We start from the raw sequence: 25,283 nt of genomic DNA, 5'->3' as shown, positions 1-25,283 counted from the left end.
GTTAGGTTATGATTTGGAAACTACTAGTGTTGGATTCAAATTTAGAACCCAACACCTCCAATAGGTTCCCAATTTAAATCATACACTATTAGTGGTTTCTAAAAGATACTCAAATGGCGATATTGGGTTTTAAATTAGAATTTAATGACAATTCTAATTTCTTAGATAAAAGATAGAGAGAGAGAGATGAAAGACAACCATGGCTTCGATTATGGCTTTTTGGCGATTTTTTGACTACGAGAGAATGAGAGAGGTTAGGGGGTGGGCGATAATTGAAGGTAATTTAGTCAATTTAAAAATTTTAACATGTTAAACTAATAATAAGGAGTAAAAGTGTTGCATAGTTATAAAAGTCAAGGAAGGTTAATGTTATTATTTAAAACATAAAGTGGTTGGTGTATTTTAATCAAACCTCAAGAGTAATTTATGAGATTTACTTTTATTTTATTTTTTTTGTTATTTATCTCGTCAACTTAAGTCATCAAAACATCGTAAACAAACAATGTTAGCAACTCTTAATTATTTTTAGAAATCTAGTATTAGTTAATAGTTATGACTTAAATTAGATATTTTTAAGTGACAAAAAACCTTAATAGTTATATTCAAAAAATTATACTGATCGTCTTATCTTTGTCTTGTTTATTAATAAATAAAAAATTAAATTAAATCTCTATGAATAGTTTAGTAATTAATTTTATTTAGTTATAGTTATAATTTTTTGTTACGAAAAAAATTTCATATCCCTAGTAGTTTATTTTTTTCAATTTTATAATTATAACTATATTTATACCCATTCCTGTAGGGTACCCAACAAGGTCATTCTTAATAGTAAAAGAGAGTGGGGAAAGGAGAGAGAATGAACATAAATAAAAAATTGAGAAAATATATATATTTTTGTTTTGTTATTTCAAAAAAAGTAAAAAAAAAATTTAAAACAAAAATAGAAATATTGTCAACCCACTCACTTGAGATTTCTTTTTTTATAAGATATTGTTTGGAGTTGGAACCAATATAAAGGGATATTATTGCATAATTTGTATTAATAAATTTATGTATTTATTTCTATTCATAGTAGGAATTTCGTGTAAATGTTAAAATGGTAAATTATAAAAAGAAACGATTTAAAATTTTAAATTTATTACAATTTTAGAATAAATTTTTAGTTCTTGTAATTGTATAATAATCGGAATTTTAAATTTGGTTACAGTTTTATAATAAGTTTTTAAATTTTACAATACACTAATCAAATTAGAAAATTCTTTCTAAAATTATAACAAATTTAAAGATTTATTACTTTTTTAAAAATTTACCCAACATGGAGTGAGTCAGAGAAGAGATTAGTCTTTGTGCATTAATCATATAATAATAATATTTTGCTCTTAATTTTTTAATTTAATTCTTTCTTTTTTACGGGACGTTCCGAAATATTTTAAAACCGCAATTTTCATGTGAATGATCATAGTGTAATTTTACAAGAAAGATGGGCACATGCAGGTCACGTGCAGTGCAGTTCCACTAATTTTCAGGAAGCAGTCATTGTCATATAAAATTCATCAAATCTTTGAAAACAATTTTTCCCTGCAATTTGGTGGCAACATATTGTAACTAATTTTGTCTGTCCGACTATAAGTAGTACATGCAAGCAAAGGGAAAAAAGACAGGAACCAAACTCAAGAGTCAAGAGTCACAGATCCTGAGGTGAGGAGGAATATTATTAGCATTTAATTAATTGGATGCAGTTATGGGCACCGACGGGCTGGCTTGCATTTTCACATGGTGATGGTATTTGGTGGGCCATAAACATCTCCCTTCTTTATTATTAGCATTTAATTAATGAAGATGGCATCGTTTCGAATTCGAAATCTGGTGATTAAATTAATAATTGGATCTTACTTATTGTTGGAATGTTGTTTTCACCGACGATTTGATTTCATTCCACCCGCTTAAAACAGTTCCACTGGATACGTTTTTATTACACATTTAAAACTCGGCTTAGTTTACGCCAACACCATCAACATGGATATTTGTTTCCATTCATTCATTTTGCAATTGATTAGAAAAATTTAGATGAGGAGGACCAAAGTGTTGTGTTACAGTTTTCAACTTTTGCGATCATTATTCATTTATTTATTACATATATTTTTCTACAAACGGATGCTGCTCTTGCTAGATCTATATAGCAAATCAATTAAAAGAAATTGTTTTATTTCATTATTTAATTTTAATTAACCACTACAAACGCATGCATAGGCATCTGGATAAAAATGTGTGATTAATTAGGTTAGGCCTGTCCAGTCCAGACTCCAGCTTAACAACCCCAGCCAGGTCGAGGTCGAGCACCAACGCAACATATTCACCCTTCTATTGCATCTTCCTACCATAATCACCAATTTCAACAAGTAACAGCCATCCATCCATCCATCCATGTCAAGGAAAATTGCTAATTTGGTAACTGCTTGTGATGTGAAGTTAGTTATAAAACGGCGGTTGGGACATAACACAAAACTTATTTCTATATACAAATGAAGATTAGGCGGCTCGCACCACTGATAAAATTAACACCCACTTAACAGACATTAACACTTCTGACACCACAGTTCGAATTCATCACCGAGCTTGGTTGAGACTGCACTTTACACTTGCATATAGAAGCACAACCACTAAGACGCAACCACCAGCAAAAAGAACAAATGGAAATTGACCAGTACATTACACATCCATACTCGACGACCTTGTAACTTGCTAATTCCCTAATGCATACCCATCACATAACGATCTCAGGCTTCAGGATGCTCGATTTAATCTCTTTGTGGGGCAGAACCACGCCCCCGTTGCTGTAAATTTCATCGCCAACATGCACATCCTCTCCAAGAATGGTCATGTTCTCCACACGAGCCCACTGCCCAACGGTAGAGTGCCAACCGATGATACTGCTGGAAATGCAAGCATGTTTCTTGATGCGAACTCCACGCATCACAGTGCAGCGGGAGAGTCTAACTCCCGACTCAACCACGCAGCCTGGACCAATCGCAACATCGGGCCCAATCAGACATCCTTCTCCAATTTTGGCAGTCGCATCAACCAGCACATTTCCAACTATATGAACTCCAGTAGCCAATTTAGATGAAGATTTCTTTCTCAAGGAGTCGAGGTAAAGTCTCAGGCCAGTGATATAATCCCTTGGCTGTCCAATGTCCATCCAAAAGCCTGGTAAAACCATTGCAAATAGCTTTTTTTCTGCGGCGATTCTTGGGAAAACCTCTTTCTCAATTGAGGTGGGCCTCAGTTGGATTTTATCAAGAACGGATGGATTCAACAAGTAAATCCCAGCATTGATCTTGTTTCCAACAAATAGCTTTGGTTTTTCAACAAATCTCTCAACTTGCCCCGTTGATTCTTCCATAACAACCACACCATATTTTGAGGGCTCGTCCACCTATACCGACAAACCAAATAATTTTTCATTAATAGACTTCTAATAAAAATTTGCAAACGTCTAAAAGGAACATGAATTCAGGAAACAAAACTTAGGCTTACCTTAGTTACCATTATGGAAGCCTCGCCACCATGGGCTTTGTGAAACGCGATCATCTCTCTGAGGGGGTATTCACTGATAACATCACTGTTAAGAACGAAAAATGGCTCGCCAGAGCCATCTATCAGTTTATCCCTAGCCAAAGCCAGAGGACCTGCAGTGCCAAGTGGCTCAGTCTCTTGTGAGCAAGTGATCTTGAGTTCAAGTTTTTCCTCAAAATCCTTCAGGAAGTTCAGCATCACCTACATAAACAAGTTGTTTCACGACACAAGAGAGGCTTAAAAACATAAAAAGCCACACCAGCAATGTTTACAACTATTACAATCTATAGAGGGCCTCAAATTTTTACCTCTGGTTGATAATTGATAGCCAAAACCACTTCGTTTACTCCAATGGCCTTGAGAGCCTCAATCTGAAACATAATTTCAAGATGAACTGTTAAAATGAATACATATTAATGAGATATCAGAGGAGTAGGTTGGGGAAAAAAATTAGACTTCACATGAATCAGACAAGGATTATAGTGATTTGTACATCTTGATTAGTACATAATCTGTATGACATTATGTACTAATCAAAATGTGTGTGTGCGCGCGCACGCAATATGCTATGAAATTTTCTGCCAAAGAGACGGGCTGAGCTTTCCCAGGAAAATTGTTTATACTTTCAAACACTGCATGGTAGCAGCTAAAAGAAGTCAACAAAATTGCTTGGTTACAATTTTCTCCACATATTTTAAACTTGAGAAATCAGGGCATGCTCACAAAATCTCACCTGATGCAGGATCATGGGTTTGTTAGCAAATTCAACAAGTGGCTTCGGAACACTAAGGGTCAATGGCCTCAATCGAGTTCCAAAACCTCCCACGAGAATAAGAGCCTTCATCTTCAGATGCCCTGCTTATCCTGTCAATTAAACAATCAGAATCCAGCAAAAGATTATCTTCAAGACACTACTAGATAATGTTTTCCCCATCCCTTCATATCTATTCATACAGAAAGGAGAAGGATGCTTTTCCATGGAACTATATCTTGACATTTATGTACCAGGAAAAATAAAATGAGCTTATCTTCAAGAGCAAACCTGTCGGTTACTAGCACCTGGTACAAGGAGCGTGACCCAAGATCAACAGACCCAAGAAGAAGAAGAAATGCAATTGTACAAGGACAGCGAGAAACAAGAGAAAGAGGCCCCTAAAATTTAAAGGCAGGGCAACGTGAAACATCCAACAGATTCAGTCGCATGTCGTATACTAGATCATTACACGAAAGCACTTGTTGCAATCATCATGCAAAAAGAGAACCCAGTCGGTGTAATCCATCCAAATACTTTAGCTGGCACAAGGAAACAAAGTCCAGCTATACTACAGGCTGGCAGAGAGAGAAATCCATTGAATTTTACAATGGGCAAGTCTATGAAAACAGCAGCTACACCAGAATCTAGTTGGATGATGAAACTACTATTTGGAGTTGCAGGTACTTTTGACAAATTTCAACTAAATTGCAAAATAGATGAGGGATTAAAAATACCGTGTAGAAACAAAATAGAGGGAAGAAAGAGAGAATTTATTAACACAAAATATTTTATTAAGTCGTGGGTTTAACTCACCCACCCCAACCATGGGGCTTTGGGCCTGCAATGTACCAAAAGAAAAGTTCCAATCATTCTCTGTATAAGCTAAAACTTGCAATTGGAAGGGGATCAGGAAATGACATGCTGTAAAAGAGCGCAACTAAGTAAAACCTCAGCCCCCTCTTATCTCTTTATCAGGTTCTACTGACCTTCCTTCTCAGCTCCATGTGTTTTATGGCCTCGTTATTGTTATAGGCAAAAATGGTTCACACCACAGAGAAATAAACAGCACAAGTAAAACTGGAGATTTGGTCGGTGCTATAATGAGACAGACCCATTGCCTGTTTGGTTGTGCTATAGGTCAGCCAAAAAGCTTTTTTAATAGATAAAAACATCTTTCTACAATTTTTCTGCTGCTTGATTCAATGGTAAAAAGTGTTTTTTTAGGAAAACAAAAGCTAATTTTCAATTATGGTAATTTTGAGCTTTTGATGTGGAAAGAAACAAAAACAAAAAATATAAATGTTTTTTCAGATCAGTCAAAATTATTGTTGCAAAAGTATTATTTATAAAAGTGATTCTTATGCAACAGAAAATTTACAGCAATATCAAACAAGCACTCAATAGGGGATTTTTCTTTTCCTGGTTCTCCCTGATCCATTGCCAAAAGTGCACGTAACCTCAGAATAGTAATATATAGAGAAGAGAAAACACAATTTGATTGCTGAAAATCTTCCCCCGCATTTGAGAAAGAAAAGTTCATTCCCAAATGCAGAAACAGATCACCGTGGCTGTTAACTCATCTAAGCTCTTTATTTGCTGGGTATCAAGGCTTTATTTATATTTATTATTTGTATTTTCTTTTGTTCCTGGAGATATTCTCGTATCTTGACATAAAAAATAGCTAATAATTGCAAGAATTCAATACTTAAATAGAAACGATCATAATTGGAGGCTCTAGTTGATTAATAAACGGATATAGGAAAACTATTCATAATCCAATTCACAAGAACAATCAACGTTAATGCACCACAAGTTCAAGAAAAAGAAAAAATGAACATATACAAAACTTAACATATACCAAAACGTGGAATCTGAATCAACCAAGGACAGCACACACATAAAGGTAACATATTGTAGAGGTGAAGAGCTTTAGCTTAAGCACAAATTAACTTCATTCAACAGATCCACAATTCCCAGACTTTCACATATGGTTGCACACTTATTTATACATTGATACAGGACAAGAGGAATATGGGACACTGAAAACAAATAATCAACATAAGCGAAACTGAAAACAAAGAATGCGAGCTGTGAAAGCACGTGTAATCAACATAAAAGAGAAGAGAACAGGACGTATATGACCGACCTACTCTGAATAGATCGGAGAAGAGGGTTGCGCAACCGAAGAGGAGAAGAGGGATTGACGATCAAAGAAGATAGCTCTGCGGCCCAGATCTGCAATGGAGAAGGGAGAAAAAGGGTTTCCCTTGTGCGAAGAGTGAAGAATTTCTGCCGTGCGAAAGGGGAGAGATGAAGCCCACCACCGACAATGAAGGAGGAATCGGTGATGACGGGAGAGAAAGCTTCGACGATGAAGAAGACCTGAAGCCGGAGACGAAGGAAGGAGATGAAAGGGGGAAACAGAGGAGATGAATGAAGCGAGTCTTCTATCGATAAATTTTTGAAAAATCGTGTTTTCCAAAGCAGAAAATCCGCAAGGAAAATTTGGAAAAACACATTTGAAATTTGGAAAAACATAATTAAGCGCAAAAGGAAAATATTACCAAATAATTAGGTCATAAACGAGCCAACAAACAGCAGATCTAACGAGACAATCAAAACTTGAAGCCAAGTCCAGAATTAGGTCAAACATAATTCAAACGTCAAAGACAAAAAGAATCAAGATTGTCAAAAGGAATTATCAACAAAGCGCAGCAAAGCCAAACTACGGCGCGATCTCAGCCGCATTGGCGTATATATCTTTGACAAAGCTCAAAACAACGAGCAAATCGCATATCGAAACGGAGAAATTATTACCTTGAAGCAAAGATTCAAGAAAGAGGGAAACAATGAAACGGAGCGAGCTTTGGATGAGTCGGAGCTTCCCTCCGTTATTACGAGAAGCTCTTTCCCAACGGTTGTTGTCTTCGGGCGGTGAGTGATGTGCTTAATAAGAGAGGCCTCGGCGGCTTATATATCACCGGAAAATTATAAGGGGATGATGGAATATACGGTCTCCGGGCTGCCATTGGTTGACGTGTTCGTATTTACTAACAGACTTACATATGCGGCTGCCTGATGGTCCACTATTTGTTTTGTTTTTTGTTTTTTTTTTTTTTTTTTTGGGGGGGGGGGGTTCTATGCTACGTTTAGTTTAGTATAATCACCCAAATTAATGTATTTTTAAGTTCATGCTACGCTGGCATAGCGGTGGACGCAGATTATTCAGTTATGATTTTGAACATAATTGTAATTGTAGTTGTAATTTTAAATTTATAATTATATTTGTAGTTTTTATTTACAAGTGTTTTAATAAAATTATATAATTAAATTAAATTGTTAATAAAAATTAAATTAAAAAATAGGCAACCAACACCCAAAAAATATATGAAATTGGCAACTAAAATTAAAAATTCATATTTAAATTAGATTATAATGATTAAATAAATTATAATTGATTTCAAGAAATTTAGTAATTAAAATAAAATTTTAAAATGATTATACATTTTATGAAAATCATTTTGTTATTTTTTTAGGTATTGTTATAATATATTTTAAGGTAACACTTTCATTTATTGAACATTATTGTAAATAAATTACATCTTAAGGATATATTATAAATATATATATTTAAATTATTAATTTATAAATTAATACTATATTATATATAAAAACTAATCTTTGTTTCACTTATAGGTTTCAACCAATTATTGGTCTAGTTCAGTTCTGAACCAATCCAAGACTAAAATTTGATTGCAATTAATATAATATATAATATATTAAATTTAAAATATATATATATTATAAACATGTCTAAACTTTTAAATATGCATATCTTTTTAAAATTTTATATTGAAAAACAAAGAAAAATTTAGGACCTGTCCCAACCCTATTCAGTTTGGGAATTTTAGGAATTTTGTTTATAGTTTAGTTTGATCTAAACTAAATAAACACCCCTATTGATTACAGTTACAATTAAGATTTTTTATTACAAGATTAATTTTTTTTTTGTAATAATAATAATCGCAATCACTAATATTTTTTATTTTTTTATTATAATTGTATTTTTAACCATTTTACTGAATTTTTAATCATTTTTGTCAAATTGAGTCACAAATTTTTTTACAAATTAACCCACACGCGGATCCCTACACTAACACTAAGAAATATACGATAAAATCGGCCCAAGAGAGTTGGGGGTCATAGGCAAAAGGATTTTTTAGGCATTTGAGTATTAATTTTTTTATAAAAAAATAAATAATACACTTTTTATATAAATATTTTATTATTTTATTAAATAAAATAAAATTCAATCAACTTAAAAATATAATAATCTCTTAATGATAATAAACTTTCAACTAAAATATAATGTTTCAAATATAAAAAAAAAAGAAGAAGCAAACAACTTACAACAATAAATAAAAAAAATAAAACTAATTTTTCTTAAAACTCTAAGAAGATCAGTGCCAACAAAAAACTATACATTCATGGGATATTGGGAAGGGAAAGTGATTTTTATGGGATATTGGAATTTGGGAACACCACAAAAATGGTTAAAAATTGAAAAATTGTGAAGGAAAATTTAAAAAAAATTATAATATTTTGTATTTAATTTTTAAATAAAATATTAATTATTAAAAAAATAAATATATATATATACATAAATATTATAAATTTTTAAAATTTGGGACATTGTAATTTTAGGGGCCTAATGCCATGGTATACATGGCTTAAGGGTAGGGCCGGCTCTGATATACGAAGCATTTTATTAATATTAATTATAATTTTTTTTTAATTTGAAATAGAACTCTTTTACTTTATTTTTTATTTAGTCAAGTGTAATTTTTAAAATGTGATTTATTTTTCTAAAATTAGTAGTTAGTGTAATTCTTAAAATGTGAGAAATACTTTTTATATTTATACTATATTTCATATATATGCATGGTGTATTCTATGTTGCACGGAAACGGGAAACGTGTTCGATAGGAAACGAAAACGTGGAAACGGATATTTTTTTAAAAAAATAAACATAAATAGGGTCCGAAATGAGAATATGAAACATTTCAAAAATAGAGAAACAGCTCCTATGAGGTGTTTACGTGTAATATAAGGTGTATTTACCTAAAAATAAATATCATATCACTCATCTGAACTTAAATACAATAAGATGCATTTAATAATAATGATAATGAAGTAGCAAATAAGGCATGCATGTATACAGTAGCAAGTTTAAGATTACGTTTGGAATAAAGTTTGTGACTGCCTGGGGATCGACAGAAAAAAGAGAAAAGTAAAAAGGCGTTAAAATTGGCCTCTCTCTCTCTCTCTCTCTCTCTCTCTCTCTCTCTCCCTTTTGATTTTGCTTAGTTTCATTTTTTAAAGAGTTAAAAAATTAGAAACTAAAAAGAAAATGACACGATTAATCGAAAAAGATTTCATTTTAGATCCTATGGACCAGGTGCAATCTCAATTTCAATCTCAATCCCATCATGGCCGAGCATGAGGCACGTGAAACATTTTCCATTCACATGCATTGCACATGCAAGAAGATTAAGAATGGCAATTGATAAGGACTTCGGAAGCAAGCGCGCCTCTAGTTCTACCAACTAAACCTTACTCGTAAATACAAAATTAACGTATTTTTAAGTGAAGACTGAAGAGTCGCTTTTAAGGAATTATTATATTTTGTGGTTAGACTTTTTTTTTTTATTTTAAATAAATTTAAATTGATGAAATTTTGTTATGTAATCCCAAAATTACTTTTGTTTTATTATTATGATTCAAAAGTCATTCGTTTTGAGTTAAGAAATACTTAGCCTAAAAAGAAAAAGAAATTGATCATGAAGTATTATATGTTTTTCTTTCTTGGGTACAATACAAAGTACAAACCGAACAACATGGAGATGCCTTTTCTTTAGCACTGGTGGTATGGAGGACGAGGTGAGCTTCGTATCCATAAACATACAAAGAAGGAAGCTTCTGTAAAAAGTTCCATTCTGATGGGACTCGTGGTTTATCCCTTCCCTTCCTAATTCTGCATTAAGCAATGGACATTTCAATTAATCTCATCAGTTATAACCAAAATTTTGTCCTGTCCATCTACAACCCCTTCAAATCAAATGGTTAAATATTGGAAAAGGCTTGGGTTTTGAGTTCAATAATATTTTCACCAATTAATATATATCATATATATATTGTGCAAGGCTGTCAAGCCACCACCAGTGTCATGCTTTGTGCAGCAGCAAGGGCCAGGAACAAGACAACAGGGGCCAACTCACATGTCGTCATATCATAATGCTGCTGCATCCTCTTGTGGAGGTGGCTTTCCCAATGTCACTTTATTTTATTCTGATTTATTTATGACAAATATTTCCTCGAAAAAAATGGATTTGTTGTAATGGCATCGATCTTACCATTGTTGAAGCACTAAAATATTTGGTGCTTTTCCATATATATGTAATTTGGTGGCTTCCCATTGTTGAAATATTGCTTTTAATTGGTTTGGTGCTTCTTTCTTTTCCATTAATTGACTCTTTATTTTGTAAGAAACTAAAATCCAGAACCTCCAAGTCATGAAAAACGTCGGTGCAACCTTGCCCAACCCTAAACTTTGTTCAGAGGTTAAGGGCCCACTCTGGTCAACACTTGGTCGAACTATCAATTATTGTTTATTTAGGCTTCATTTTACATCATTACCTACCCTTTCTTCCATCAATAAAAGGACACCTCACCAGTTAACTTCAGCCCAAAAAACCTTCAAATTTAGGGATTTGTATGTCAGTGAAAGGGTATCATTTTTTTTTTTTTTTTTTTTTTTTGAGTTGTATGAGAACATATAGCTGAGGTCATTCATATATAATTAATTTAAAACATTATAAGTTTGGGATTTAAGATTTATAAGACTATAAATTTAAAATTATAAGTTCATGACCAAAAGTATTAATTGAACATAATTCTTGATTAGATCATGATATTGATTGCACAAATCTAAATTGAAATTACAGGCCAATCGGGGGTGAAAGGGCAAAAATACACTGCCATCTTATAATTAGTAACCAAAACTTTCTGAATCAAAATTATCTTTCTACTTCAATGCAATATATTATTTCCTTTCCCCATTTAAATGCTAGTTTTTTACAAAATTTCTTGTTGGTACCTCTAATTAAATGAGTTTCGTGATATCATTATCATTATGAATAGAGATATAAATGAGTTTTAATTAACTTATTTAAAATAAATTTAATTAAAAATAAGATATAAATATAAAAATTATTTAAAATTTTATCAAAAATAAATGTATACACCAGAATAATTAAGGCCATTTACAACGTTAATTATAGATTATCTATCTGGGTTGGTCAAGGGGCAAATAAAGCTAAATTGGTGCAATACCAATATTTACTTTTAGGTTGATTAAGCTATATCTGGTCAATATATAATATATACAGCTAAATACTTGAACAATGCTTAAAGTGAAGCATTTACTCCCCCGCACCCACATGTGTATATATATTTCTTATGTCTACGTCTTCAAATAGATGGTTTCCCACTTGTGTCACCTTTTTATATCTGTACTTTGACAATTGTCATAACAAATTAAGATTCAGATGATAACCAATTACCCAATTACAGCCCATTAAACTAATTAATTACTAGGATGGAAACCAAAGAGGGGTTGAATTGATTCTAGCCAAACTTCTAATTTAATCACAAAATAAAATCAAAGTATGACCATTTGATTCTTAACTCTCAAACCTTTACAATGGTACAAAAAATTCATCCCAAAACTTATATAGGAATGGAACATCAATTATATATATATATATATATATAAACTAATCTAATAATAGTTTTAACAATGAAAAAAGTTGTGGGGTTAAAAAAGTTTTAAAATCTCCTAAGAGTTGGCCTAGTGGCTATAGTCACGTAACTAGGATTCTTACCTTGTCATTGGGATGTTGAGTTCGTATACAAATTTTTATTTGTTTATTTGGCATACATAATTTTTAAACTATTACACATATTTAAAAAAATTTACTAAATACTGGGCGAAAAAATAATTCATGAATGGGCTGGGTCTAATTTAGAACGTTCTGTTGAAGCCCAATCCATCAAAGAGAGCTTGATGGACATGTCAAGTAATAAAGGTAAGTGTTGTCTTGGCCCTTGGGCCCTCCCATTTTGGCCCATATTAGTGAGCTCTTGGGTTTCTATGACCTTCATATGTTGCTCATATTCCTTAAGGGAACGTGTCCCAATGCTGAGCTTTTTTTTTTTTGAAAAAAATAAAAATAAATTAATGATATACTAACATAACTGATAAACCAAGTTTTGTGTGAATTTCAGATTGAGTCACATTTAAAGAGAGATTTGATAGTTTACTTTTAGGGGTACAAATAAACAAAGCTACTCACAAGTAACTCAAAACTTGGCTTGAATTAAAATTTGTACAAGTTTATTTAAATAAATAAGTTTGGGATTGATATTTAAATCCATTTCATAAATGTGTCAAACTTAAATTTTAAATTGCTCAATTCATTTGAACTTGTGAACAAGTTTTTTGTGTTCAGTTTATAAACTCATTTATAGGATTATTTGAAACATATTTTGAAAATAACATGTAATTTTATAGTTGACATCTTTGTTACCACAATTTATATTCTTTGAAATTAAAATACATTAATTTTATATGTTTTATAAAAAAAATAGTTATTGTACTTCAATTTGTCTTATAACCATCATTAAATTTTTAATCTTGTTATAATTTAGTTAAATTTTAAAAATTATATACAAACAGATAATTTCATGCAATTTAACTTTGGTAGACAAAGAAGAATAATCTTTTTTATTTTTCCAAGGATTTTTTAAGAAATTAAAGGAAAAGTAACTTGAAAAAAGAAATCTAATAATTTTTGACAAAGAAGAAATAATCCAACCATGAGTTTTTCCATCTCTGGGTTTGCAATAGCAGTTATCTACATCGGCCATTTGGGATCTCTACTTCTATGTTCTTTTATTTTTTATTTATGTATAATAATTTTGTAACAAAATTAGTAAAAGACTAAATTTCAAAAAGATTAGAAATTTAATAATTGTTATAAAACAAATAATAGCACAGGAACTAATTTGTTATAAAATATAAAATTTAATAACAAATAATATTATTTACCAATGTGTAATGTATATTGTTATATATATTTCATGCATCATTATTTATGGGCTAGGCTCACTTTAGCTAGCCGACCCAATCACTCAGGACTTAGAAGACCCTAGCGAGCTCACCAAAATAAACCCACACATTACATAAATTCGAGCTTATATCACGGAACCAAGCAAGTTCTTAGCGAGCTCAATCGATTCAACGAGTTCCCAATAAAACCCCTAATTCACTGGCTTAATCGTTCAGCTCGCTGGTCTAAATCCTTCAACTAGCATAGACAACAAAACAGTTGAACAACCAGAGGCAGAGACCCACTTACTTTATCTGAGGCAAGTCACATCCCTCATAATGAGGATCTCACTCTCGTTTTTATGTAGATGATAATGACTGTTTGTCCTTCATTATGCCATCTTTTTATATCTTATGCAAACTGTAAACACCCCTCATTATAAATAGGGGTCAAGAATATTGTTAAAGGGGGAAAAATAAGAAGAATAATCAAGGTATAGTCGTGGAGTAGATATCTTTCTAACTAAATTACATAAAAACTATTTCTGTCTTCCCATCTTATTCTTTCTCCATGCATCTTGGACTCACTTACTGTGGTCCAAATGAATCACGATCGATTAAAATTAAATGTAGACACATATTAACTTTGTTTTAACAAAAAAACTATTTTATTTAATTTCATCTCCGCCTCATTACAGACATAAGAATTAAAAATTTAATTTTGTTGAAAGATGGAAATAGAATTCTGATTTAAAATGGATTCCAAACCGGTTTGGCATATATAACACATTGGACGACGTCGTTCGAGGCATAGGCGGTGTTATTCCTTTGTCCAGACGCGCTAAAACCACGAAGAAGCCCTAGAGCTAGAAGAAGAAGAAGAAGAATAAACTGGTTGTCTATCTTCATCCTTCGGCTGCTCGTCACCAGCTATTGTCAATTCTTCAGGAATCATGGCGGTGGATAAACCAAGCTGGGCTCCGAACTCGATCACCGAGAAGCCAGCGAGCAAGCTCCGGTGGGGAGAGCTGGAGGAGGAGGACGACGGCGAGGACCTCGCCTTCCTCCTCCCGCCGCGCCAGGTGATTGGCCCCGACGAGAACGGCATCAAGAAGGTCATCGAGTACAGGTTCAGCGACGACGGCAACAAGGTCAAGATCACCACCACCACGCGCGTTCGCAAGCTCGCCAACGCCCGCCTCAGCAAGCGCGCCGTCGAGAGGCGCTCCTGGCCCAAGTTCGGCGACGCCGTCCACGAGGATGTCGGTAGCCGCCTCACCATGGTCTCCACCGAGGAGATCTTGCTCGAGCGTCCTCGTGCCCCAGGTCGGCCTCCCCTCTTTGTCTCTACTTTGCCTTTATTTGGACTTTGTTGATTTTCTTTTCGATTTATTTGTGGCTATATTTTTTGCGAATTGATTATGTTCTTACTTTGAATTTTGTTCGTTCTTGTCTAATTATGTGTTAAGAGTGACGATATTTTAGACTGTTCTTGTTGTTCAGAATTGCTGAATATATTAGGGATCAGAAACCTTGTAAATTCGTCAGTTTACTGTTCTTCACAAGTGTCTGGTAGGGTTCTAGGTTTTTTTTTTTTTTTTTTTTTTTTTTTTTCTTTGGGCGGAAAATTGAACGTGAGAACTCAAAAGAAAGAAGGCTTGGTCTCTTGGAGGGGATCGGCTTCCAATTAAGCCAAAGATTTGAATTATACTCCCACTGGTTAAAAATTCCCCTTAGACACCTGTAGAGTCTGAATTTTAAGATATCTAACAGATGATGCTGGGTAACATCATGCTCAGCCACTCTTTTTCAGACAAGACTTGAAAAAGCAGATGTCTCTTTGAATCAGCTGGTGGATCAAGCCAACAAGAAACTGGACTGATAAGCTCCAGCATCCTGTAACTTGTAAGGCCTGTTTAACTGAGGAGAGAGTTCCATTTAGGGTTGAAAATTAATTGAGATCTTCTTCTGAGGTTGGTAATTTAGCCTTTCTATAAATTGAGAAATTTCATAACACTCCTAGTGTTAAAGATATTACACCTTATCACAGTCTGTTTGAAGCTCTAATGAAATAGGAGAGTTGCGTCAGGTAGCCAACAATCAACGTGAAATTGTTGGCTCTTTTTATCATAGCTTCTAAATAAAATATCATTTTGTTGGAGCATAATCCTCTTACTCATTGTTGAATTGTTTGAGTACAGTGAAAAATGGACTGGGGCTGTTCTAAGCATGGTATGAATGATAATGGTCTGATAGAATATGTGATTATAGATATAGATGATTGTTGAGTTGGAATCCATGCAGCTGGCCCCATCTAATGGAATTGAAGCTTGATAATTTGTTATTCTTACTTATAAGGCTAGTGTGTAAGGAAAACCCAATCTCCCATGGAAAATTCCTGCACATCATAGTGCTTTGTGAGGTTGGTATGGACTTTGTTGAGTGCCACTTAAGTGTGGAAAAGAATATAAGGGAAGATACTTATGTATTGGTACTCACTTTGGTTTACTACTAAATATTGCTTAAAAGCCTTATGATGCTTGTTTAAAATCCAAAATCCCAGTTGGAGCTGTAGGAATGTAATTCTTTGTCAAGTAAGGTGAAACTGTTTGTTTAGGTAGCCTTCTTCCTGCATAAATATTACTTGCAATCAAAAGAAGTCAATGACAAACTGAGATTGTCATGCTGTCTCTTTTGGTTTCCATTGTCTATTAGATTTCAAATTAGTTAACAAGAAAACCAAATAGTGTGTGATTTCAAATAAGTGTGTGATCCCATCAAACTTTTGGCCCCTATCCGGTATGTAAGGCATTATTTAATTTCTTATTTTGGTGGAAGTTATTTACATGTTACTTCACCTGCTTCCAATGTGTGTTCAAATGTTGCATTAATCTCGAAGATGTACAAACAGGTTCCAAACCCGAAGAAACCAAGGTAGCAGGAGACTCCCTGGCTCAGCTTGGAAAAGGAGGTGCTGTTCTCATGGTGTGCAGGACTTGTGGCAAGAAAGGCGACCACTGGACTTCCAGATGCCCATACAAGGATCTTGCACCTCAGACAGAAGCCTTTATTGATAAGCCCGTTGCATCCGAGACAAATGTGGCCCCTGGGGCTACGAAGGGGGCTTATGTGCCCCCAAGCATGAGGGCAGGAGCAGAAAGACCTACGGGGACAGACATGAGGCGCAGAAATGACGAGAATTCTGTCCGTGTCACCAATCTGTCAGAAGACACACGTGAGCCAGATCTGCACGAGCTGTTCTGCACATTTGGTCCAGTGAGTCGTGTGTATGTTGCCATCGATCAGAAAACTGGCATGAGCAGGGGCTTTGGCTTTGTCAATTTTGTTAACAAGGAAGACGCTGAGAGGGCTATTGCTAAACTTAATGGGTACGGGTATGACAACCTGATTCTTCGGGTTGAGTGGGCCACGCCTAGAACAACATAATTTTTCTATTGAAACTTCGTTCGGCCTTGCATTCTTGGTGCAGCTGCTGGAATCAACCGCTCCTGCCACCTCTCCCTTTATTATTGCTATTATTGTTATTTATTTATTTTTGGGCCCGCGGGGGGGGGGGGGGGGGGGGTGTTGATGGGGGGTTGGTTTTCAGTTTGAAAGAGGAATGGCCATTTTCATTTTCCATCTGTGGATCCTATTTGATATTAGAACTCAAGTATTACTTACGGATGGTTGTATTCTTGGTGTCGTCGTGTTTTAAATCAACTTGGTGACTGAATTACATGAAGCCAAGCCGTAGTGATGTCTTTCCTCTCATATATGTGCAACTTTCGTCTAGTTATAATGTTTAGACCGGTATCTCACTGTTTTTGTTCTTTTCATTGGATTGCCTATTGTATGTTGAATTTCCTCCCAGATGGCACTAGAGTAGTGTTTCATCTTCTTTCCTTGCTGTCATTTACTTGACACTTGCCCTTCTGAATTATTATGGTTGTTTTCTTTCTTTTCATGGATGGATTGTGCAGGGTAATTAGGTGATGTATTAGTTTTAGGTATTTAATTGGCTGAGATCCATGAATGAGGAAGCATTTTTTTACATCTCTGTCTCTCTGTTCTAACACTTACAAATGGCCATACGTTCATATTACAAATAGTAGTAAAGGTCTGATATAATAAGGTTGGAAAAAACTGTTAATTAATTAAAAGCTAAAAAACTGATCACCAAAACCACTTCAAAAAACCATACTAATACTAGTGAATCTCCTCATCCTTTGGCCCCTGCTACGCTGATGATGTAGTCGATCTCCTCCGCCACCTCCTTCATGGACGGCCGGTTCTGCCTCCGCTCCTCCAAGCACCCCATCGCCAGGAACCCCACCGCCTTCATCGTCTCCAACTCCAACCCACTCGCCCCCTCCTTCAGCATCGGATCCACCACCTCCATCATCCTCTCTTCCCCCACCATCCTCTGCACGTACACCGCCAAGTTCACATCATCCGCCGCCCTGTTGAAATCTATCGCCTTCTGCGACGTCAACAGCTCCAAAAGCACCACCCCGAAGCTGTAAACGTCGCTCTTATCCGTCAACTGGTAGTTCCTGTAGTATTCTGGATCCAAGTAACCCAACGTCCCCTGAGCGCAGGTCGATATGTGGCTGAGATCGGTGTGGGCCAGTCGGGAAAGTCCGAAATCGGAAACCTTGGCGTTCAGCTTCTCGTCGAGCAGGATGTTGCTCGACTTCACGTCGCGGTGGTAGATGGGCGGCACGGCGGAGAAGTGGAGGTAAGCGAGTCCTTCTGCGGTGGCGCGGGCAATGCTGAGTCGGTCGCTCCAGGAGAGTCGGCGCCGATTTGGGCCTCGGAGGTTGTCGGAGAGGGCTCCGTTGGGTATGTACTCGTAGACCAATAGCGGTTGCTCCAGCTCCACGCAGCAACCCAACAGATGGACCAGGCCACGGTGGTTCACCTGTCTCAAAAAATTCACTTTTTTTTTTTTTATTAATTTTACTGTCTCCTTTATAGAAATTTACACTATTTTTAATCCAAATTTGTAAGTTAAAAAAAGAAAAGAAAAAAATAAACATTTGAGGGATGTTAGTTATATGAAGTTAATTATGAGCCACGGTTTTAGAAACATCTCAAATGAGAAAATGTTATTATAGACCAAAAGTGGTATTAGAAATTTTAAAAAAATATTTAATATAAATGATAGAAAATAGCATGTCTCAAATAAATGTTATTTTAGAGCTGCTAGTAAAATTTTATAATGATAAAGAATAAATATCTATGACTTAAAGTATATTTTTATTTAAGGTATCACTAAATTTAATTGAAAGTGAGAAAAAGTGGTTGGATTTTGAGGGTTATTTTAATTAAAATCGATCTAAAATGAATATTACACAGAAAAGTTTGAGTATATTCCTTAATAAAATATTTAATTGATTTATCTCGAATCGAGTAAAATAATACGAAAATTGTCAAATGAGAAATGTACAAAAAAATATGACTTATTTGAATAATCTGGTGGCCTACCAATCTTAGAAATAGGATGTTGGACAAACCATAAATACTTAAAATATTAAAATTTAGATGTATCATCTTATTTTTTTTTTTTTGAGATAAAAGGTGAGGAAAAAAAAGAAAATAATGGAGGGAAAGTTGTTCTATAAGGTTAGAGAGGGTGATCGATGCACTTATCGAAAGGGGGTAAAATGACGCAATTGCTCTCGTCCACTTTACAAATTTATAAAGTGGGCCACTACCTTACTCATTCACCTCCATTTTCATGGTCGTTGCCTCGTCGCTGGCTTCATGCCTTGCTGCCATGTTGTCGCTGCCTCACCAATCTTGTCTCTGTCGCCTCATTGCCATTGTCGCTGCACCTTGGCGACGAGAAGAATGTAGAGACAAGACAATAATCATGGGAGAAGAGGCGAGCGAGCAAGGCAATGGCTCACTTTGCAAATTTGCAAAATGGGCGGGGGCAATTCCGTCATTTTATCCCTTTTCGATAATCATATTAGTCATCATCTCTGACTCTCAAGACTTTTCCATGGAGAGACACAGAATAAAGCTAAGGGGACAATATGAAAAGTTTTTTCAAACCTTAACATTAATGGGTAAACATGAAGAAAAAATAAATAAATAAATAAAATTCACAAATATTATTTATAAGCTATTTATTTTAATTTTCTCATTCAGTTTGATTCATGATCTTTTTTCTGTCACATGATAATAATATGTGCATAATTTATAGATTATTTTATGTTTTTAAAATTTAAATTAATCATTATAGAAAAAACCCAAATACATGAGATATATATATAATATGATTAATTTAATAATTAATTAAGAAGCAACCTGGCAGAGGATGCGGACTTCGTTGAGGACTTGTTCGGTGCTCTTGGTGTTGCCGACCTTGGCGCACTTCACGGCGATCAGCGTGCCGTCGCCTAGAACTCCCCTGTAGACCTCGCCGTAGCCGCCGGCGCCGAGGATTCGGTCCCTGGAGAAGTTGTTGGTGGCTCTCTTCATCTCCTTCCCGCTGAATATTTTTGCCGACTTGCCTCCGCCGACGTTCAGTATCTCCTCCCTCTCTCGAGCCAACCGCTCTTGCACTTCTTTTATGAGCCGGTGGCGCTTGTACAGCAATAAGCCGATAGACGCAGCAACAGCGGCCGCGCCCAGGCCCGCCGCCAATCCTACGCATGCGTTGAACTAATCAGATTAACTAATTATATAAGGAAGCTTTCAAAAAAATATTGGGAAAAATAGAGTCGGAACTCAGAAGTGATAGTATATATATATATGGTGATACTATATATAGTACATTTTACGATGAATTGAAAGACCAAAGATTTGGTTGTCCAGAATGCATGGTGAGGCTGAGGCATTCTGGAATATTGGTAAATAAAAATCATTGTTCATATATATGTGGGTGATCTAATTGGTTGGTTTGGTTGAGATCACTTGATACCGTTGAAAGGTGTTATGGTTAAAAATGCAATCTAGTAAAACTTTAATTAGTTGATTTTTTGTATATATAACAAGTGAATTCAAGATATAACAAAACTAACCTGCAATGAGTGAGGCTCGGTCGGTTGATCCACAACCATCAGGATCTTGACACGTCACATCTGCAAATGAACCCAAACCCTGAGATATTAATTCAACAACACCCATAAACCCAAGAAAACATAAATACGATGGGAAACCGGAAACCGGAACTCACTCTCAGGCTCAGCACACGCTCCCGCAATCGGGTCCCAATGAAGATCCTGATTACAAAAACACCTCCTCAATCCATTCCCTCCCGGGTCGGGCCCACACGTCGACGTCGAATCACAATCCGCCTGAGCCACGCACACCGGTTCTGGCGGCGAGGTCCACTGTATCTCCAACCCCGGCTCCGGCCAGCGGGTCACTGACAAATTCGCGTCCAAGTGCACGAAACTCCGGTACGCCCGACAACCCGCCTCCCGGAGCCGGATCATGTACGAAGTCGAGGACCCTCCCGCTCGGAACGTGCAGCAAATGGGCGAGCTTCTGCACGGCGCCGCCTCTGCCGTGGCGTTGACGTAGACGTGGCAGAGGTTCGCCACAGAGCAGTCCAGGGGCGAGTTGAGGATTGAGTTGGTGCAGTTGAGGTACAAGATGGTGTTGCTGCTGGTGATGTTGAAGGGCAGGGAGCCGTTCATCTGGACGCCTAGGGTGGAGAGATCCTCCGTTACGCAGGTATTGGGGATGAAGTTCGCTGGCCGGATCACGAACCGTTGGGTATCGGCGGTGACGGAAGCGATAGCGTAGGTGTTGTTGAGGGTGTCGAACTTCAGTGCGCTGGCGTCGCAGCGGATTTTGTACGTCTGGTCGCCGCAGTCGGGGCCGGTGCTGAGCGGGTAAGGGACTGGGGTGGTGCCGCAGTCGGGGCACCGCTTCACGGAGGCGGTGGAGCCTGCCCAAGTTAGCAACACCGCCGTGAGTAGCAGCAGGTTGGAGGTGGCCGCCTTTGCCATTGGAGACGTCAGGCGTGGGATGGGAGACGAAAGGTTAGAGCTTGGAAGTGATCGTTTATAAATATAGAATCATACTATTTGTATACGGAAACACTTGGCAATCAAAGTATCTATTTTGCCCTCCAATAAATGATCTAAATGCCCAATATCTTCTCTCTCTCCCTTTGTCTCTCTCTCCCTCTCACACTGTCCGCCCCAACAAGAGCAACGAGGCGATAGAAGTTGCAACGGCGAGGCGAAGGAATGGCAAGGCGAGGCGACAGCAAAAGCAGACTGAGGCGAAGAACGGCGACAGGTAAGATTGCAACAGCGAGGGAAGGGGGGGAAAGAAGAAGAAGAGGATAAACAAAATATATCACGAAATATCACAATATTTTGATGTCAAAATATCTTGATATATCATCTCTATAAGCATTCTGTAAAGATATTTCTGTATAAATAATATTTTTCATAAATATAATAGCTTTTATTTACATCATTTACTCCTTTTTGTTTTTTTTTTTTTTTTCTGGTTGAAGTTAATAAAGTGTTTTAATGGGTTGAGACAAACTTGGGAATCAAATTAAATTGATAAAAACGAATTTTCTATTAACTTGAAAAATATCTTTTAGTTTTTAATTTTAATTTTGTAATTCGCCAAATATGTAAATTTATTCGCCAATTTCACACTTGACAATACCACTATAAAAACTAAAAATTGACATAATAATAATAAATTTGAGGTTTGAAAGGGCTGAAGCGATTGGAGCAATGATGCGTGGGACAATGGCAATTGTTATGTGCCACATATCATATATGCTTTGTTGTCAAGGATTTTGACTTTTGAAGAGACACATGAAGACTAGTCAATTTTTCCCCGAAGGAGACATTTCCAAAGGCTCCAAGTCGTGTCCTAAGGAAGAGGGCAGCAACCCAAATCCCAGATATATATATATATATAAAAGAAGAGAAGTCACCTTCGTTAAGATTGGATCTTTTAAGATATAAAATTTTATTTGTTAAAAATGGAATCTAATTGTGATATGGGACATGAAATTTATTATTGTGCACGTTAGAGTGGGATTCATCTTAGATGAGAAACTGCACTTCAGGTCAATTACGCCAATGTTAATTAAATTTTGCATTTAATCCGGACACCATTCTTCCTCCTTCCTTCAATCCCAAATCCTTCAATTTCAAGTTGAAGGAAAACCAATTTTTTCCTTTTTTTTCCCATCAAAATGCCGTCTTGCGTTGCCTCCTCCTCCTCCTCCTCCTTCTTCTTCTTCTTCTTCTCTTCCTCCGCCCGATCCTCCACCAGCCATTCTTTCCGGCTCCTGCCGCCGTCTCAGCCCAAATACCCATTCTCCTCCCTCTCGCCGCAACCGGCCGGATCCCTCGCCACGTTCCCGGCCAACATCTCCTCCCTCGTCCTCCCTGAGAGCTCACATATTCCAAGCCCACCTCTAAGAAGCTCGTTGCAGTCCCAGTCTCACTCTCCCTCCTCTCCGCCGCACTCATCACCGCCGTTGCCGCCTTCCTGCTCCACCACAAATGCCGCCGCTCTTTCTCCCACCACAAAGCCTCCAGAACCGACAGCCTCCGCCTGGTCCCGCCCCACCGCCATGTTTGGCAAGTTGTGCGTTACTTAGGTGGTTGCAATTAAAGGTAGAGGAGATTATCACCAATCAATAGTGACCTAACGAGTGAGAAATAAAAAATATTTTTAAAAGATGAGTATGCAATTAACTTGTAAACGAGGGTCACATGTACGTAGCTAGCCGTTAGCACCAATCAATAATGAGTGATAAGAACGTTCTTGAAAAATAAGTATATAATTTTAATCGTAAATGAGAGTCACATGTACATAACCATTAATACTAACTATTAATAGTGAGCTAACAAATAGAGATAAGAAACACTTTTAAAATATAAGTAACATATAAGATTTTAAAATTTAATTTTCAAATAATAATCGAATGCAAAGTTCAGCTACCATTGGTGTAATTAACCCTTGTATTTCAAATAACAACCATGCATGTCATGTATTCGTGTATAGAAAATTGTTATTTAAATATTTAATTATAATATTTATACCGCCAAAAGATCTTTCTGATGCCTATGAAAAATAAGAGGGATAATCCTATACATGATGAAGTCACGATTAGATGCCAAATCAGATGCCCATAAGCTGTAGGCATTAGCAAAATGGTGGGACTATAAAAATGTAATTAAATACAATAACAATACTAAATTTTAATCTGGCAAATGAAATTTGTTATATGAATTTTAACTACTCAATTATATCCATATACGATCGCACTTTTTGTAGAGAGAGATTATACTTCTTTCACGCCTAAATAGTTTCTATCATTTTAATAGCCTATTATTAGTATTTAGGATAGCTTGTTAATTCAAACACAAGTATATTAAACCAACCAGTTTGATTTAACCATGTTAACATTAGAAATGGAATAACAGGAGGGGGTGGTTTTGCAAGGGCGGAAGAGAAGGTGCATCACTCCATCCTTGTGACAACAATGCATGATGTATGGATGTGTCCATCTGGTGCCTCCATGGATGGTACCCATTTTCAATTTGTGATTCTATCACAGCAGCAGCGGCCGCTACCTATATATATATAGGTGAGCAGTTGATCACTTCATCAACAAGAAGGTCGGAATTAATTTAATCAAATGGAAATGGAGAGCAAGAATGGGAGTGAAGAGAAGGGGGTGTACTTTCAGTTTCAGATGCCTCTTCACTACCCAAGGTACACAAGCAAGGACTACCAAGAGATGCCAGAGGCAGTGCTTGATAGGCTGCTTGCTCAGTATGGCTTGTCTGTGCCTGCAGCTGCTGCAGGTGACTTGTTGGCTCACAAAAGGGACTTCGCAATTGGTGCCTTTCTCTGGCCCCTTCCTCCTGCCTCTGTCTCCTCTTCTTCTTGTCTTCACAATACAAGGCCTCTCTAGTTTGCCTCACCTTCCTTCAGCCTCAAGAAATGGCCCTTTCCATGGTTATGGGGGTCATGTCTCCTACTGCTAGCTACCGCAGCAGTATTATATGCTGCTACGCGTAGAGACGCCCCACCCTCCCTCCTCCATCCCTTGCTATATGGAGCAATAAGGAATGTATGAACCTTGCTATATGATCGTGTGCTGGCCTTAATCTTATTGCTCTTCTTCTCAAGGTTTATTTGGTTGGGAGTACTCATAATAAAGGGTGACTCCAATTTCTTCTTTTATTTAAAAAAAAAAAAAAAAACAAAGAATGAATGACATTTGATAACTTAAAATTTGCCCAGCAAGATGAAGTAGCCCATAGCATCACAATTTGGGGACAACCAAATAGGAACAATTTCTAAGGTGATCATAAAAATTGGCTGAGAAGAGTATCAATTCTAAATCACGAGTCATTTTTATATGCAATCTTACACTTATTTTATACAGAGATTATTTCTAGAACTAAAATCGTTAAACCATTGAATCGCAAAGAAATAACCTACTGTTGCTAGGTAAGTTCACCCTCGTTGGAAACATAAATATGAAAAACAAGATAGAATTGACAAACTGAAGAGTTTGTCTCTTCAAGGAACTCTGAAAATCCTATGGCCGTTACTGTTGACATCAAAACAGAAATTGATACTCAAACATGAACGGCGTACAGGAATTGGAAGTGTAATTTTCCTGCATCGCTATTAATTGTGACATAAATAAACAAATCGAGCGAATAATATTTCCATCGCCAAGCATTGGTGTAAACTCTCCAAAATTCTCCCATTTTCTGGGTGAATCTGACCTTGTAGTGATTTTACTGAGCAAATTCAAAGATA

General features: G+C 36.2%; 3 protein-coding genes across 4 annotated transcripts; 1 reads left to right on the top strand and 2 right to left on the bottom strand.

Moving 5' to 3' along the window:
- Nucleotides 1-2,495: 2,495 nt before the first annotated feature.
- On the bottom strand, nt 2,496-7,362 carry LOC127787873 (mannose-1-phosphate guanylyltransferase 1). Of its 2 annotated transcripts, none has more exons than XM_052315937.1 (5): nt 7,148-7,362; nt 4,310-4,440; nt 3,885-3,947; nt 3,538-3,777; nt 2,496-3,436 (listed from the first exon to the last, which is right to left on the bottom strand). In XM_052315937.1, the coding sequence occupies exons 2-5, from the start codon at nt 4,418-4,420 to the stop codon at nt 2,765-2,767; spliced, it is 1,086 nt and encodes a 361-aa protein (XP_052171897.1). In that variant the 5' UTR covers nt 4,421-4,440; nt 7,148-7,362; the 3' UTR covers nt 2,496-2,764. The 2 variants fall into 2 exon arrangements, with proteins under 2 accessions (XP_052171897.1, XP_052171904.1); XM_052315944.1 differs by lacking the exon at nt 7,148-7,362 and adding an exon at nt 6,477-7,102.
- A 6,954-nt stretch (nt 7,363-14,316) lies between these two features.
- Nucleotides 14,317-17,338, top strand: LOC127787415 (uncharacterized). The gene is made up of 2 exons (XM_052315458.1): nt 14,317-14,825; nt 16,411-17,338. The coding sequence occupies exons 1-2, from the start codon at nt 14,453-14,455 to the stop codon at nt 16,944-16,946; spliced, it is 909 nt and encodes a 302-aa protein (XP_052171418.1). The 5' UTR covers nt 14,317-14,452; the 3' UTR covers nt 16,947-17,338.
- Nucleotides 17,339-17,476: 138 nt separating this feature from the next.
- LOC127787406 (wall-associated receptor kinase-like 20) lies at nt 17,477-21,648 on the bottom strand. Its single transcript, XM_052315446.1, has 4 exons — nt 20,689-21,648; nt 20,534-20,593; nt 19,818-20,158; nt 17,477-18,423 (listed from the first exon to the last, which is right to left on the bottom strand). The coding sequence occupies exons 1-4, from the start codon at nt 21,467-21,469 to the stop codon at nt 17,722-17,724; spliced, it is 1,884 nt and encodes a 627-aa protein (XP_052171406.1). The 5' UTR covers nt 21,470-21,648; the 3' UTR covers nt 17,477-17,721.
- Between the last annotated feature and the right edge of the window lie 3,635 nt (nt 21,649-25,283).

This window comes from Diospyros lotus, chromosome 1 (genome assembly GCF_014633365.1).
Source record: "Diospyros lotus cultivar Yz01 chromosome 1, ASM1463336v1, whole genome shotgun sequence".
Classification (NCBI taxonomy): Eukaryota; Viridiplantae; Streptophyta; class Magnoliopsida; order Ericales; family Ebenaceae; genus Diospyros; species Diospyros lotus.
Note: the sequence above shows the minus strand (reverse complement) of the source record. Positions and strands in the feature narration are given on the sequence as shown.